We start from the raw sequence: 15598 nt of genomic DNA on the forward strand, positions 1-15598 counted from the left end.
CTCGTCACCTTACCTAATAAGCTAAGGGTAAAGAATCCAGGTGAGGAGTTTACATACGCAGAAGTTTTGAATTACCACCAATTAAATATGGCACCGTTCCGCGCCGAGCATTTGGGTTCGCTATTGCGACCTGAAGATCTCCTCAATGTGCGTGCAACCATCCGGGACAAGGGTATTTCACCAGAAGAGGCTGGACTGCCGGCAGTTGAAAAAAAGGCCATTGGTGATGTAGTTAAGCTGCAACAGGACCTTGGCTTTAAGGCTGTTACTTCGGGAGAATTCAATCGGACACGATTTTGGGGCCTTTTATGGGATGAATTTGAGGGTACCGTACGCTTACAAGATGCTGAAGCGAGCATGTTTCGCCTATACCACCCTGACGTTGTGAGTTTGATCGAAAATGACAGGAAAGTTATGCCTGGAGATTCGGTCATCGCTGGAAGCAAGTTGTCGCATAATCCCAGCAAGTCCGTCTCCAACTTGAAGGAACTCCAGCAAGTTCAGGCTTTTGTCCCAGAGAATGAATGGGGTAACATCAAGCTCACCGTAATCGCCCCGTCTTGGTTCCACATGCGATACAAGCAAGGGTGGGCTTACACTAAAGAAGCATATGCGAACGATGCCGAATACTTCGCAGATGTGGCTAAGATTTATCATGCCGAATTAGAGTCGCTATATAAGGCCGGGCTACGAAATGTCCAATTCGATGATCCAGGAATGGCTTGTAGGTCTACCTCGCGAGAGCACGAACTACAACCCCTAGATTGATGACTAATCGAAAACAGATTTCTGCTCCAAGGATTTCCGAAAGGGTTGGGAAGAAGATAAAGACAATATTGGGACATGGGAAGACCTTCTTGATGCTTACATCAAGTTGTATAATGACTCGATTAGCGGCTTACCCTCGGACTTCCACACGGGCATTCACCTATGTAGAGGTAACTTCATTGGTGGCAGACATTTCTCTGAAGGTGCTTACGACATTATCGCCAAGAAGCTGTTCGAGAACCTGAACGTGAACACCTTCTATCTCGAATATGATACTGAGAGGGCAGGAGGCTTTGAACCTCTACAATTCTTGCCGAAGAACAAGAACGTTGTTGTCGGTGTCATAAGCACGAAGTTACCACAGCTAGAAGATAAGGAAGCCACGAAAGAGCGTATCTATAAGGCAGCGGACTTCGTTGCGAAGGGGAGTGGACAGACCCGCGAGGAAGCCCTAAAGAGGATATATGTTAGCCCACAATGCGGCTTCAGCACTCATGAAAGCGGATATCCTCTATCACTAGAAGATGAGAAGAAGAAATTGTCATTGGTGAGACAGGTTGCCGACGAAATTTGGGGTGAACCTTAGATGTGGTACGCGACGTTATGGATCGAAGAAAGCAGATGCGATTTGTTTGAGGTCTAGCGATGCACTATCTTGGTCACTTCAACAGTCCAAAAAATGGGTTAGACGGTTCAAGACAAAGAGAGGGGTGGCGGACGGGCGCATTTTAGGGGTATACCCATAGAGAATCAACTTCTAGGACAATCATAAACGGATCCTATTCATCAGGAATAGGAGGGGGAAAAGGAATGATATAAATCGCGTAAGACCAGTAGTATTCGATGGATCTAAGGCGAGCAATGAATAGATGTTGTCTTCTCCGGCAGACGTTAGCACTTTATCCTATGATGACGCAAAAATCATTAGGTTATCTACCTACAACTGACACATATTATGTGGACATGGATATTAGGATACCTAGGTATTAATTCGGCTTCATTCTTAAATAGGCCTGCAATTTGAGGCATTGCTGCTTAGATGGGACAATGCTAAGATTCTACGCTGACCCCATTATTATTGCGGAAACCAAGTCAATTTTTTTTTTGCGACGAGCTCGCACTTGAAGAATATAACAATAATGCTTTCACCGAACCCACCATGGAGCGATTATTGGATTCTGTAACTGATTTAGGCGGCAATTCCGTAGAGGTTTTGATGGCACGTCCGAAGCGTGTGTCAGGATCTTTTCGTTAAGATGAAACCGTGGTAGGCGAAAGAACTTGATCCGTCACCAAGAATATCCATATCGATCTCCCAGTCAGTCCCTTCGCAACCTAAAAGGGGCCTTATGAAATGTGGCTGGCGATATGTCACATATAGAAACACACCATCGTCCTTGAGGACCCGTTTTACCTACATTCTATTAGCAATCTCTTAGGAGAACATATGGAAGCTACTTTAAAGTGCAAATAACCTCGGAAGATGGCTCAGTCTAAAGCCCAAACTCACCTCACGGATATACTGGCTAGTGTTGTCCTTCACATTATCGGGTGGGTTCCAGGGGCTACCATGAATCATAGCATCCAACGTTCCTTTATCAAACGCAACGTCTATTGATTTTTCGGGAAGGTCATCCAAGTGGCGGACGTCAGCGTGCTTCCATTTAATACCTTCCATGCTGTAATGTTTCTTAGACATAAGATCGACCACGATGGTAGAAAAGTCAACACAGAGCTGATCCTTGTAGCCTTTCTCCCAAAGTCCTACTGGTACATCCTACCGAAAGGTGTCAGCCTATCTTAGCTGTCTCTTCTACCAATGGAATCGCGCGTTCCATATTTGGGAGGCGCACACTATCTCCCGATCCTAAATGCAGGAGTGTCGGGTTTGTGTCCGGACTTCGAGTTTTGAAAAGTCTCCGATCGAAAAAAGACTCAAGCTCGACGAAATTTCTAAACCATTCATGAGTAGGTCGGTCTCCTTCGGCTTGGGCATATCGTTGATCCCAAAATTCAGGATGAGCTAGACGCTCGTTTTCCTCGTCGGATGAACCCATTATAATAGGTATGTAGCCTTCTGGATAATTGAGGAAAAAAGAAAGGGTTGGAAATGTTTGAGGCACTAAATTTCTTGAAATATCTAGGTACCTAAGTACCTAGTATCTATGTACTCTTCATAAATACTGTCACGTGCTGCTCTGCTACCATTTCCAGTTAGAGCAGGTACTTAGGTACACTCGACGGAAAAGGGGTTCAAATATTCTGGGGCAATTTCGCATTTACATCAGTAGCCATTCCAAATTCCACGGAACTTATATCTGTCAGATACAACTAAATCACTAGAAGTCAAGAATTTGAATCTTGAAAGGACCTCTAGGAGTGCAGGTGTCAACATAGGGAATCCCGTTTAGAGGATACCTAGGTACCTAGGTAGGTTTATGAAGCCTGTCGGGTACTGTATTGATCGTCCTATGTTTACAGTATACAGTAAGTAACTTGATGTTACCTACTGGTAAGCATTGCTTTTGAGTCTCAGCCATGTCGTTCTTCCCCTCATGAATGTCACATCTAACTAGCCAATAGATTCATTTCCGAATGTCACTGCCCGTCTAAGAGAGTCCGAACACCGTTCCCATTCTCCGAGGACTTCTTTCGGGACTATAGACAAATACGATTCATCGGAATAGAAAAATGTCTGCTAGATACCTAGGTACATGATGTAAATACTTTTAGCACATCCATAATCACGCTAATGCAGGTACGGCATGGACTAAACTTCAAAATTTCCATAATAGGAAATTTTGCATTTACATATTGCGTCACAGCTCGCTACGAGCCTGTACTTGGGTACCTAGGTACGTACAATAGTATCGATAATACTACGTCACTATCGTCATCTATTCTTTCTTTTACTTGAAGAACCGAAGCTTGAATTTGTTTCTCCCCGCCAATACAATTTCCTGGATTGAACTTCGAAGTGATTAATTCTATGCGAAGCCGACAGTTTGGGGAAAAAAAACACACACGACAATGGCAGAAATTGCGGCGGGTGTATGGGCGGCCGAAGAGGTGGTCTCTACGGGTGTGTATGCCGGCGCAGCCAGTTATGCCGTAACGAAACCTACCATGCCTCTTAAAGCGACCTTCGCGCAAATTGGATCTACCTCAGATGAGGTTTCAAGGTGAGATTGAACTCGTTGTCTATATTCACAGTACCTAACCTATTTTAGATCATCTCTTATTAGGTCCTATCATACTCTTACAGTCGTCGGCGACAAAGCCTATATCTTCGGTGGCCAAACTACCCAAGGAAAACTCGCTACCAATAATATCCACTCCATAGCATTGCCGACGGCGAGCAACGCTACTCCCGAGTATCAGGTGTTACCAGCTATCGCTACCGAGAAGAATCGTTCGATCCCGGCTCCGCGAACTAAGCATTCAGCTTGTGCACTTGATAAACACATTGCTGTGTATGGGGGTTGCGATGATGCTGGAAATGTCCTAAATGAGGGTGCAAAGATATGGTTATACGATACCGAGAAATTGTCGTGGGAATGTCTTGAGCCTGCTAGTCACCCAGAGAGAGTACCTCCCCCGAGAAGTAGCGAGAGTTTATTCAACCACGATGGCAACATCATCCTCGTGGGAGGAAGGGATTCTAGTGGCGTAGCGTTGACTGACGTCTGGCATTTTGACTGTTTTACTAAGATTTGGAATCAGTTGCCGCAAACTCCAACCGTCACCGCGAGCGCAGCGATCGCAGGTAACACACTATACACCATATCTGGATCTGACACAATGAGCAGCGAGGTACACTATTTAGAAATCAAATTATACGCCGAGGAACCTCCAACGTGGGAGACCATCTCATTTCCGACAAACCCCCTAGCGCCCGGACCGAGACCACGATCGAACGGTGGATTAATACCTGTTACGACCGGCTACGGTAGGAACTATCTCCTTTACTTTTTCGGTGATCGTCAAGGGGCAGCCGAGGAAAACGATCTGCTTCAATGGAGTGACCTTTGGACCTTCCAACTCCCATCTAGCGATGTGGAGGTCAAGGCATCGACTAACGTAGCGGAAGCGATAAAGCCTGCCAAAATCAAAGACCAGATCCGTACGAAGCTTGGCGCAGATACGGGCAACTCCAGTTGGGCTGAAGTAGAGGTACAACCACCCGGTGACCTGCAAGCACACGAAGGCAAGGTGCATCCCGGCCCACGAAGTTCATTCGGCTACGACGTAACATCCGACGGGAAGAGTGTCATACTGTGGGGTGGATGTAATGCAGCAGGGGAGCCGGAAGGTGATGGGTGGGTTATTGGGTTATCGTGAGGAGGTTCGTATGCTTCATCTACATATTTAGTTATTCCTTTAGGCTGAAAACATAGGGGGTGCTGGTGAACATCATCTAAGAAGATACCTAGTAGAGGCGTAGCATTTACCTATTCAGTTACGAGAAGGGTTCATTATAGGTCCGCTAACATAGGACAATGTGTCTGAATAGTCTAACAACGTTGGTATTGTCTCGGCATGGTCTTTTGGATGATAAACAAATGCTTTAACTCCTATCAAGGGTGAACAAAGGATGCATTTGGTAGAGCAATTGGTGTTTGGTTATGTATATTAATCTGACCCTGAACTTGTGGTATCGCAGATAATTGGATATGCCAACGACCTTAATTATATTGCTTCACTATTTGTATCGGCTGGCTGAAGCATTTAGTACATTATGGATGACCAAAAAACTTGGATCCATAACCACACATATTACGTATCCAGTGATGAAGAAAACAGTTCGATTGATGTCGGCCCATCAGCTTCCCAGTACGACAGTGAAGATGAAACGAGATCTAGTGATGATTATACTTCTGATGCAAACTCGGAAATGAGCATGCCAAGCATGAGGAGGAACAAGGCAACCAGACGGAATAAAAGCGCCAGCCCGGCCAGGCATGAAGATATTCCACAATCAAGTGAAACTCCAACGAATAACTCGGGGAAATTAACCGATGAAGAGTTCCACGAACGGCAAATTGCCTATGGCCTGTCTACCGTGCGGAGGAATCTAACTAGACTATCACAGTTTATACTGAAGTTAGAAGCCCGCGCAGGAAAAGTCACGAAGCAGGGTATTCAACAAACCCTCGATGCGACTGTAGCTGACAATACCGATAGATTCGAACGCGACGATTATCCGACCCATCTTAAGGAAATTGAGGAGATAAAGCATCTTACTGAGAGTACGTGGCAACGTTTGTATCTCATTGATAGACATTGGAAAAGGCAGCATCGCCGACTCCGTGACGATGAGGGTAAAAGTCCAAAGATCCAACTTGAGAATGAACACGCCGTGAAAGAACTCTTAGAAGAGGAAATGCGTCTCAGCCGCGTAAAAAGCCAAGAAACCTGCTTTTTCACTGTTGGAGATCTCATTAAGGGGCGCGAATTTATTGAGTGGCTTACCTACCTTAAGATCATCGGTAGATTTAAGGATCACCCGACCGATCAAATGAAATTGGTAAACTTCGCTTGGGAATTCCTAGATCGTGATTTGCGAGGGCCACGACCGGTCAATCCTACCACTATGGAGGAATTTGCAGACCAACTTGAAGAAAAGTATCTACGCGGTGGCTTCTACGATGCAATGACAGGGGATCCTGAGAAGGCCGACCGAGATGACGAGAATGCCTGGAAAGCAATCGAGAAGTTTTGGTTTACTAGGTTCCAGCATTAGCTATGAGTTATAACTTATACGAGAGTGAATGGTGTAATGAATGCAGATGGAAGTAGTAGCCAAGTAGACGAGGTCTCCAATCTAATCGATTCTCTATTTCCATCAAGACTAATCAATTTAAGTATAACCACAACTGTAATAATCATTCTTTTTCGTTCCCGTTTCAATGCTTGCGATACGATGTTACTGTAAAGGTTTAGGGGTACTCTGCTATGTGACTTGGTTCGCTCAAGCTGGATCCCATCCTCCGTTACGTCATAGCAAAGAATAATATCTATTACTCGATTGTATGTCAATTGGAATTTTCAGTGTTTGCCGTATTGATCGGGGCGTTCTTTGTGCGTTTGTCCTACTCGTAGCATCGGCTTTGTCTACGGGACAAGGCATTATAGCTTCAATTGCAAGGACGACGTAAATAACAATAAGTATATAGTTAAATCTAGTAAAATAAAAACTATCCAGCCCCTATTGTTTTAGCAGTATGGTTAAACACCACTGTTTACTTGTTTTACTCGTTGCTCGTTCGTTCCACTCATCCCTCTAAGCTTCAGGAGCAGATAGACAGATCTCGCCAGAGGCCGTTGACCAACATTCCAACACTTGATCATATGTACGCCATACTTTCACGTAATCATGTCGTCCACTCAAACTACGCCTTTATTATATTCCCTTGATAATACTAGTTATTGTAGTATTAAACCAAACTCAGATGCCATCACGGCCCTGCAGCGGTCATTACCAGAACCGTCGCCTAGGGAAGATTGCATAATCGACATTGGAAGGACATTTTACGGTCATAAAGCGGACTCGACTAATTTAAGCGGTATTTACTCTGGGCGTGGTGGGTATCACTGTGATTATTGTTCTATGCATAATTTGCAGCATTTCCCGGATGGTGAATTCCGTGGTCATTGGGAAAGGTGTGTGGAAAATGAGGAGTCGCTGGCGGTCCTTGAGTTAACGACTCTTTTCCAAGCACGATTACTTGGTATTTTGATACCAATCATCCTCGTTTTTATTCTGAGAATATACTTGATACGGTATATTGACAGTAGGGACGCTGGTCAACTTCAACATTCTATATATTTATAGGGGCCCCAAGTAGCTCATTAGTTCGTATAGTTCATTGGCCTGCCCTAAGGATATTCGTAGTGCCCTCTTACCTTCTAGTAATATACCTCGGCTTCTTCTTTCTCCGTTTATTACCAGACGATCGTCCGTTACTCGAAATGCTACCATTAATCTTGAAGTAACTACCTACTCATATAGCTTACATGTGCCACGCCTAACTATCATACCCATGTCGGTGCGCCTTTCTCTGATACTCTCTCCCCTGTGCCTACTTTTCCGGTCTGATGAACTAGTAGGTGTCTTAAAATTTCAGGCACAACAGACGTAACCATCTTCAGACTGCAGCCATCTACATCAGCAGCACCTGCTTTATTCCCTCAGATTCGTCCTCTCTTCCCTTCACTCTGATCTTATTCTAGGGAAGCACCTCGTCTCCTACCTTTTAACTTTTAAGAAAAACACTACTCAATTCCTCTCTAATTTTCCTTCACTCTCAACCATTCCACGTGGGCTACCAAATCCCGTCCTTCATACAACATAATCCTATCCGCTTCATTGATTTGAACTAATACAGCTCGTTCATCTCTGAGCGAATTGCCATCACTCAATCCGCAGTCATTGATGGCCAATTCTTACTAAGAACATTGAAGAGACCATCTATTTAGGTACGCATCTTAAGTTGCATCCTTCTATATTCCTACTTCATTTCCCATTTCCTAGGAAATCTCACTTCCACTATTATCCTCAATAACTACTATGCATATCACTTAAGGAATAATACCTACTTCTTACAATATAGTCCCAGTCCCCAAAAGTTTATGGGCCGATACGTCTGGTCCTCTGCTAATATTTGGTTGATATAGGGAATATTCATCGTTCCAGTCGTAATGGAACAGCCGAATTCCTTTACGTGGAGCTCATGCGAGGGCAATGATGACGGCCGACGCATCGCAATAAAGGAGGAAGCTCTGGGTGTGGGTATCAGACACTGCAAGCATCTTATTGAGAAATTAGAAAGGGTTCTACACAATGCTCATGCGAATGATGCATCGAATTCGACCGTGTTGGGACGTGAAATCCTTGAAAAATGGATCAACGACTGCAGTATGTATCCTGGGATTCGGTGAGAATTTAAGCTAATACAATTTCCGAGAGAGCCTCATTGATCGCCATAAGGAATTTAGGGTCCTTGTGGGTGTCGCGGGGCCCACCGGTAGCGGTAAAACGTCAGCCCTCAATGCTCTCCTTGGTTTCGATGAACTTTGACCAACAAATAACCAAGAGGCTGCTACGGCGGTGCCTTGTCGAATCGCATATAACCAGGACGATAGGAGCAGCATGAAGTTCCGCGCATGTGTCACGTTCCGCAACAAATCCGGTCTAACAAAGCAACTCAAACAATTTTATGAGGATTTGCAGAGTAGGGACGAGCTACGGGATTCATCCACAGGCTCGGCTGAGGACTATGAGGCTTTGAGGAATGCCAATGCTAACTTGAAGCCTACGTTCGAAATGATCAGAACAATATTCGGCCTTGAGGAGAAGGATGTTGTGAAAATGACACCCCAAGATCTCCTTGACTCGAACCAAGACGTTAGCAAGTTGCTTGGAACGACAAAAAGGTATCATAGTAGTAACGCTGAACAGCTATCTGAACAAATTAAGCCATACCTGGATTCAACCGTTGCCCAGCACACCAAGTTAGGCGCTGAATTTGCAGCTTGGCCTCTCGTCGATGAAGTCGAAGTATTTGTGAAGTCCGACGTCCTCCGCGATGGCGTGGTGCTTGTCGACCTCCCTGGGCTTGCAGATTCGGTAGAGAGTAGGGCTGCGATAGCTGAGGCATATTTCCCTAAACTGGCTGCAACTCTAATTGTGACTCCGGCTCGTCGAGCAGCGGATGACTCGACATCAGTGAAGCTGATGTCAGATCACCAAGAGTTGCAGATGCAGATGAACGGAAAGTTCCACAAACGAAGCTATTGTGTTGTAGTTTCGCAAATTGACCAACTTGAGCGGAGTTCGGCTCTGAGAACTCGGGAGGCAAAGTCGAATGCAGAGTTGCAAGAGCTTCTACAAGAAGAGAAGCGTTTAAAGCTGAAGAAACAAGACAAAGAGAACAAGTCGAAATCTGCTTCAAGAGAACTGAAGAAACTCCAAGCGGCATGGCGAGCTACAACATCCACTGGAAATAAACGCCGAAAGGGCTTTAGTGGTGAGGCATATGATTTTCTATTACTATCTTATACTAACAACTTTCTTTAGGTGTATCGAAAAACACAGACCCGGAGGAAGATTACAAGAAATTGATAAAAAGTCAACGGGCTGTTTCTGTAAAGGCTAGGGCAGAAGTGGACGCCGCGAATGAGAAAGTGAAGGATGTTGGAGGCCATATACATTACCTCTGCGTTAAGAATAGGAACGAATTCTTCGAGGGTCGGATCCAACATGACTTTGAAAGACGACAAGCAAACATCACTACTGACGACCACAAGGACTTAAAGGACACATACGATGGCAGAGTATCGATTTGTCCAATCAGCGCCAAAGCATTTTGGCAATGTAGCCCAGGCGAGGAGCCTCTGATGGGGTTCCCGAGTCAGCTATATTCAGGAATTCCGAATCTCGCGCATTGGACTCGGCACGCAACAATTCCAGAGCGAGAAATACATGCGGATAGTCTTCTACATGACCTACGCCACTGCTTCAACATAATTCAAACGTGGTCGAAGGAAGAATGGAGCCATAATCGACTCGAGGTTAATAAGGAATGGATCCAGGAACAGGTATTCCCGAGCGTATATGCCGGGTTACAGGAGGTAATCAAATCATTCCATCCCCTTGATTGACCTAGGTACTAACTAAAAGTATTGAAGAGTCTGAATACGCAATGGGCCGCGGTCGAAAAAGACGTCCGAAAGTGTAGCCCACTGAAGGGCCAAAAACATTCAATTAACAGTTGCGCGGAAGAGTGCACAAAAGTGGTAAAGAGGTGGTCGTATAAAATTGTTAACGACGAAGCCGATCGAGATAGGATACATTGGATCACTTATCAGGCGAACATAAAGAGGAAAGGTGACAAGTTCCTGAGCAGGTCGGGAGAAGGACAGGTTGAATACAACTGGATGGAGAATGTGTAAGAGACGTTTGGGCCTAATTTGTACTATGGAACTAACGGGTGCTGACTTTGCTATTAGATCGGACGTCCTCCTAAGGACAATTGTCGCCGACTGGAACCAGGCCCTTAACCACAATATCCCCGGGCTTGCGAGGCCGGCTGCTAAACGGGCAAACATGGCCTGGAAGGAATTTATTGAGCGTGTGAGGTTTAGCGTTGAGGAAGTAATCCCACGCCTTTCACCATTCCTCGAAGAAATAATCCCTAAACTAGACGTCATAAAGGAACAAATCAAGGACAAAATGCGACAAGCTCTAAGAGACCTCTCTAAGGGCGCATCGGAAGTACATCCTGATTTGGTTAAGGAAATTCAGAGGAAATGGAATAGCACTTTCAAGAATGCCGGCAAAATGAAAGGTATGTATACCTATTTTGAGTCTGCTAGACATAACTAACAGTTCATTAGGAAAGGGATCATTCAAGGAACGCGAGGAGATAATCATACAGTTCGCAGTCGATAGTGGAAGAATGATGTTCAATGCTGCTTTCACACGCTTGAGGAAGCAGCTTAACGACAATTTCAATCGACTTCCCGATATCCTTAAAAGTATAACCAAATTCGCTCTCCAGGCAGTCCAAGACCAGATCGAAGCACTTCTTGACAATGCGCTTTTGCCCGATATCAAGATGGAGGGTGCCCTCGAGGAAAAGGTCAAACTACAGCATGACATTAGGGGGATCTTATTTCAATGGGATGTCCAATGGACCGTTCCCGGGAGCAGTCATACGAATGTGGAGGAGTTCGCGATCCCCAGTGAATACCACGGTGTATAGGATGATTTCGATGACGGTGATAGCGGGGACGACGAAATGGATATAGATGATGAAGATCCCATTTAGCTGGAAAGCGGTAACAAAACCAGCCAGTCACGAATTCGTCTTGTCCAGGAGAACTTTGGCATTACTCAACACCACACCACATCCCGCTCTTACTTTCTATTAAGCACCATATCACGTTGTCTCTGCTTCACAGCAATCCATTTCCACCAGCAGCTAGAGTCATCATTATTGCCATATTGCGAAGATTTATCACACTTAGCTAGTTTGTCATTGAGGGCTCGAATTTGTTGGACACTACAGGGTTTCAATACTCTACGATGCGAAGATTTTTACGCGATTGAGTTATGCAGATAGACTACTCCTACAACATAGGAATTATCACAACGAATGATTTATTCAAATTTAATTACATATAATATTATTAAAATCTAGTGGCATCAGGCGTTTGATCCGACCTGGCTGGACAGTGGCTGACTGATAAATTGTTCCCCCTTTCCCTTAATAGGTACTTAAACTATTCGGGATTACCCTTCATACTATCAAAACATCTAACCTAAAAACTTCCTTTACATCGGCATTTGTATACGCAGAAAATGGCAGTGTGCCATTGTTCTAGTCGTCTGACTATTAGCTCTGAGTGATTAATAAAGGTAAAGGATAGTTCCATGAAGCTCGCGTAAGGCAGGAATTATCCCGAAGACAACGAAGAAGCACACGAGGAACAATCCAAAGTTGCCTTGCGAACTGTGGCATGCAGTAATCAATGCGATCGCAAAGAGAGCCTACAAAGTTAGAGCTACGAGGGTAGCGTGGCTGCATAATTATGTGGCAATCAATGCTGCCAAAAGCGACAGTACCAACACGATGAGTAGAATCCTTCTTGTTGCGAAGAATTTGTAGAGCTGTTGGGGCGTGGGGTGGACCATCTTGTTTTGCTGGAGGCAGGGGTAAGCAAATTAGAGAAAGAGGTTGCTTGGGTTGTTTGAATGGTTCTGTTAAGAACTTAGACGGAGTTTAGTAAGTGAATTGAGTATGTTTGATGGCTGAAGCGAAATGAGAATGACAATAAAGCGAGAGTTGGCCGGCTTTTAATATGGCCGAACCTCGCTCATTAAGACCTTTGCGTTGGTGGACAATATAATTGTGTAATTATTAGGCGATTGTGTGCGTAAAACTTCATCGTCAGAATGTTATAGTTCGTTAAATATGTTCATAGATACTTATGGTGTGTAGATACATGGTATATGAGAAGATCAGGCTTCGTCTTACGAAGCCTGAAAGGGCCGACCCCTACAGCTCGAAAAGTCCCTGATGTGCGATATCAGACCGAATAATCTGCCTCTCGAAGCCTGCTATTGTTACGATACCCTCTGTAAGCTACTTCATGTTTTCTTGGGGGGTACTGCTTCGGTAGGTATAGGTATTCTCTTGTGCACACCCGCAGCCCTGCCCTTTGATGTATTTGAGTTGAAGTACAGCTTCAAACCGGTTTTCGCCGCCCATGTAAATGGAGTATATACAACCTCCAGCCAACCCGTCTTAGCCAAGCCGTAATCCATGCTCAATCTTAACTCGGGATACATCATAAAAGCCACCACCGGTACCACTACCGCAAGTGGTAGAAGTCGTTGGTGAACTATGGCAAAGGTGGCTAGCACATACCATATTACCCAACCGAGAGGTAGGAACAAAAGGGTTTCACCTCGTTCGTCGGTTTGGCCAAGGATGAGGAGGCCTTCCATTACCATCGGGAAGAACAGTAACCCGAATATGACGAGGTAGGCGATCGTAGCCCATCGGATGATAGTAATGAGACGTATATTCCAATTGATGATAAAAGCTAAGAGGAGGGTGGCGTGCCAGATGATGGCGGCACTTAATATGAAGAAGAGAAGCATTTGTGTTTTTACTCTCTTTCTCCCTCCCCCATTTCGTTTTCTTTTCGTCCTAGGCCTTGAATTACGACGACAAAAATTTGTTTGTTCGTGAGGTAGTGATTTGAAAGCGCGTGTAGGGTAGCTCGTAGATGTCTTAAAAGCGTAGTTGTATATTGGTAATTATTAAGCAATGCTGCCTCGTGAGACTGTTTCGGTGATTGCCAGCCTAGGGAGTTACCATAATATCTCGGGAAGTAGGAGCGTTGATACCCTAGATAGGTAGGTAATACGTTGGGTATTCCTTGTGACAACTCTCCGGAAGCAGCCTGAAGAATGGGATCAGCTCACTTGTCTCACCAATTTTGCGGCCTCCTGTTCCCTCGATGTAGCTTCTATTATCAAAGAAACACCTTTCGTAATAGGAACGCGGGATCCTCTATTATCGGAACAAAGAGCTTGCCAGGTTTGCGAGCGTGTATTTTCGGTCGTAAATACACAAAGATGGATATTGTCTATTCCTTCACAAACAGACCAGCCATACCCATCCCAGTACCAACACACATACTCACAACACCGACCTCTCCTCCGCTTCTCCCAAGGCCGTGTAGCAATGTACTCGTCATTCTCGCACCCGTAGCACCGAGCGGGTGACCTAACGCAATGGCACCTCCGTCAGGGTTTACTTTACCCTGTTCCCAATCCTTCTCCAACCCAAGCTCTCTCACGCAGTAAATAGACTGGCTGGCAAATGCTTCATTGATTTCCCAACGATCTACGTCCTTTGTCTCGATACCGAGTTGGTTCAGAAGCTTGGGAATAGCTATCGCCGGCCCGATACCCATCTCATCAGGTGCGCAACCTATCGTGGTGGCTGCTACGAACTTCCCAATGATATTCGACGTCAAGCCCAACTCAGTCGCCGTACTCCGGCGCATCAATAACGTAGCGGCCGCTCCATCACTCACCTGACTCGAATTCCCCGCCGTGCTCGCACCATCTTCCTTGAACGCAGGCTTGAGCTTAGCAAGAGCTTCGACTGTCGCATTCGTCCTAATACCATCGTCTTTTGTAACTTCAATCCGCTTCTCTTCGCCGACTTTATTGCCCTGCTTATCCACTTCTTGAAACCGTGTATGTACCGGAACGATTTCTTGATCGAAATGTCCTTCACTCTGCGCTTTCGCAGCTCGACGATGCGATTCGACAGCAAACTCATCCTGTTCCTTACGCCCGACAACGTATCTTTGTGCCACATTCTCGCTCGTAAGACCCATAGGCATAACACAATCCCTCGCATCTTTAACCGGACTCTCCGACAACTCCGGCCAACGGTCTACAGGTATAGCTTTAGAACCGTAATTCCTCGTCATGCTTTCCATACCAGCCGCAATACCAACTCCTATCATATCGCTTCGAATCTGCCCCGCAACCGTCGCTATACTCTGCAGACTACTGCTACAGGCGCGATTAACCGTGTATAAGGACGTACTATTCGGAAAGCCGACATGGTTCATAGCCATGCGAGCAGCCTTGCTACCGCCGAGTTCGGAGAGGACGACACCGACCGCTACATCGTCTATCTTTTCCGGTGGGAGGTTCGGATTGGCATCGAGGGTGGCACGTAGGACGACCGATAGCAATTCCTCGGGGTAAGCATCTTTTAGTTGACCACGATACGAGCGGCAAATAGGTGTTCGTAGAGAAGATAAGATGACGGTGTCGGAAGGGGATTTGGTAAGTATGGAGGATAGTCCTTTAGGGAGAGCCATTTCGAATGAGGGAGCGAGGCTATTCGCGCACGAGATGGTAATATCTCAACTAGACAAGACAGATCAATAACGTATTACACTGGGAATCATAAGTTGAGCTATATTATTATATAAAATAAATAGTATTGATATATACAGGGTATCAAAAAGAAGAAGAAACAAAAGGGAGGTCCCAGACCCAACCCTTGGAAGAGCGGGCAAAGAATCGGAATAAAATATTCGGCAGAGCTTTGCATTGTGTAGAAGAGATGAACAAACTGCCGGTCACCCATTCCGCAGGTGAGGGGCCACTAAACACGCTACCGATCACTACCCGGTAGGGGGTTTTAGGGATTCTAGGGGTGTTACGTACTGCTATTTATCCTCCTTATGTAATACTCTACAGGGCAGATCAACACTTCTCACGATAGCT

General features: G+C 45.3%; 7 protein-coding genes across 7 annotated transcripts; 4 read left to right on the top strand and 3 right to left on the bottom strand.

The window, feature by feature from the left end:
- Nucleotides 1-87: 87 nt before the first annotated feature.
- On the top strand, nt 88-1354 carry F4822DRAFT_430821 (UROD/MetE-like protein; the record flags this gene model as incomplete). The annotated part of the gene is made up of 2 exons (XM_051461369.1): nt 88-724; nt 786-1354. 2 exons carry the CDS (start codon nt 88-90, stop codon nt 1352-1354), a joined length of 1206 nt encoding a protein of 401 aa, XP_051313840.1.
- A 651-nt stretch (nt 1355-2005) lies between these two features.
- Nucleotides 2006-2825, bottom strand: F4822DRAFT_430822 (S-adenosyl-L-methionine-dependent methyltransferase; the record flags this gene model as incomplete). Its single annotated transcript, XM_051461370.1, has 3 exons — nt 2006-2182; nt 2279-2545; nt 2622-2825. 3 exons carry the CDS (start codon nt 2823-2825, stop codon nt 2006-2008), a joined length of 648 nt encoding a protein of 215 aa, XP_051313841.1.
- A 621-nt stretch (nt 2826-3446) lies between these two features.
- Nucleotides 3447-5493, top strand: F4822DRAFT_408514 (uncharacterized protein). The gene is made up of 2 exons (XM_051458577.1): nt 3447-3950; nt 3999-5493. The coding sequence occupies exons 1-2, from the start codon at nt 3799-3801 to the stop codon at nt 5107-5109; spliced, it is 1263 nt and encodes a 420-aa protein (XP_051313842.1). The 5' UTR covers nt 3447-3798; the 3' UTR covers nt 5110-5493.
- A 13-nt stretch (nt 5494-5506) lies between these two features.
- On the top strand, nt 5507-6511 carry F4822DRAFT_444531 (uncharacterized protein; the record flags this gene model as incomplete). Its single annotated transcript, XM_051463255.1, has 1 exon — nt 5507-6511. One exon carries the CDS (start codon nt 5507-5509, stop codon nt 6509-6511), a length of 1005 nt encoding a protein of 334 aa, XP_051313843.1.
- A 1958-nt stretch (nt 6512-8469) lies between these two features.
- F4822DRAFT_444534 (uncharacterized protein) lies at nt 8470-11717 on the top strand (the record flags this gene model as incomplete). The annotated part of the gene is made up of 7 exons (XM_051463256.1): nt 8470-8686; nt 8736-8831; nt 8865-9797; nt 9848-10401; nt 10459-10718; nt 10780-11117; nt 11167-11717. 7 exons carry the CDS (start codon nt 8470-8472, stop codon nt 11532-11534), a joined length of 2766 nt encoding a protein of 921 aa, XP_051313844.1. The 3' UTR covers nt 11535-11717.
- Nucleotides 11718-12658: 941 nt separating this feature from the next.
- F4822DRAFT_301380 (uncharacterized protein) lies at nt 12659-13683 on the bottom strand. Its single transcript, XM_051455181.1, has one exon. It carries the CDS (start codon nt 13436-13438, stop codon nt 12923-12925), a length of 516 nt encoding a protein of 171 aa, XP_051313845.1. The 5' UTR covers nt 13439-13683; the 3' UTR covers nt 12659-12922.
- On the bottom strand, nt 13684-15579 carry F4822DRAFT_301379 (thiolase). Its single transcript, XM_051455180.1, has one exon. It carries the CDS (start codon nt 15184-15186, stop codon nt 13930-13932), a length of 1257 nt encoding a protein of 418 aa, XP_051313846.1. The 5' UTR covers nt 15187-15579; the 3' UTR covers nt 13684-13929.
- Nucleotides 15580-15598: the final 19 nt, after the last annotated feature.

Source organism: Hypoxylon trugodes (assembly GCF_022578975.1).
Source record: "Hypoxylon trugodes strain CBS 135444 unplaced genomic scaffold F4822scaffold_6, whole genome shotgun sequence".
NCBI lineage: Eukaryota > Fungi > Ascomycota > Sordariomycetes > Xylariales > Hypoxylaceae > Hypoxylon > Hypoxylon trugodes.

What these genes read in the sequence shown, in the direction of transcription:
- F4822DRAFT_408514 (XM_051458577.1), top strand. Translation starts at nt 3,799, where the DNA reads ATGGCAGAAATTGCGGCGGGTGTATGGGCGGCCGAAGAGGTGGTCTCT. An exon ending in ACCTCAGATGAGGTTTCAAG is followed by an intron (nt 3,951 to 3,998) that starts GTGAGATTGAAC and finishes AACCTATTTTAG; the next exon opens with ATCATCTCTTATTAGGTCCT.
- F4822DRAFT_301380 (XM_051455181.1), bottom strand. Translation starts at nt 13,438, where the DNA reads ATGCTTCTCTTCTTCATATTAAGTGCCGCCATCATCTGGCACGCCACC.
- F4822DRAFT_301379 (XM_051455180.1), bottom strand. Translation starts at nt 15,186, where the DNA reads ATGGCTCTCCCTAAAGGACTATCCTCCATACTTACCAAATCCCCTTCC.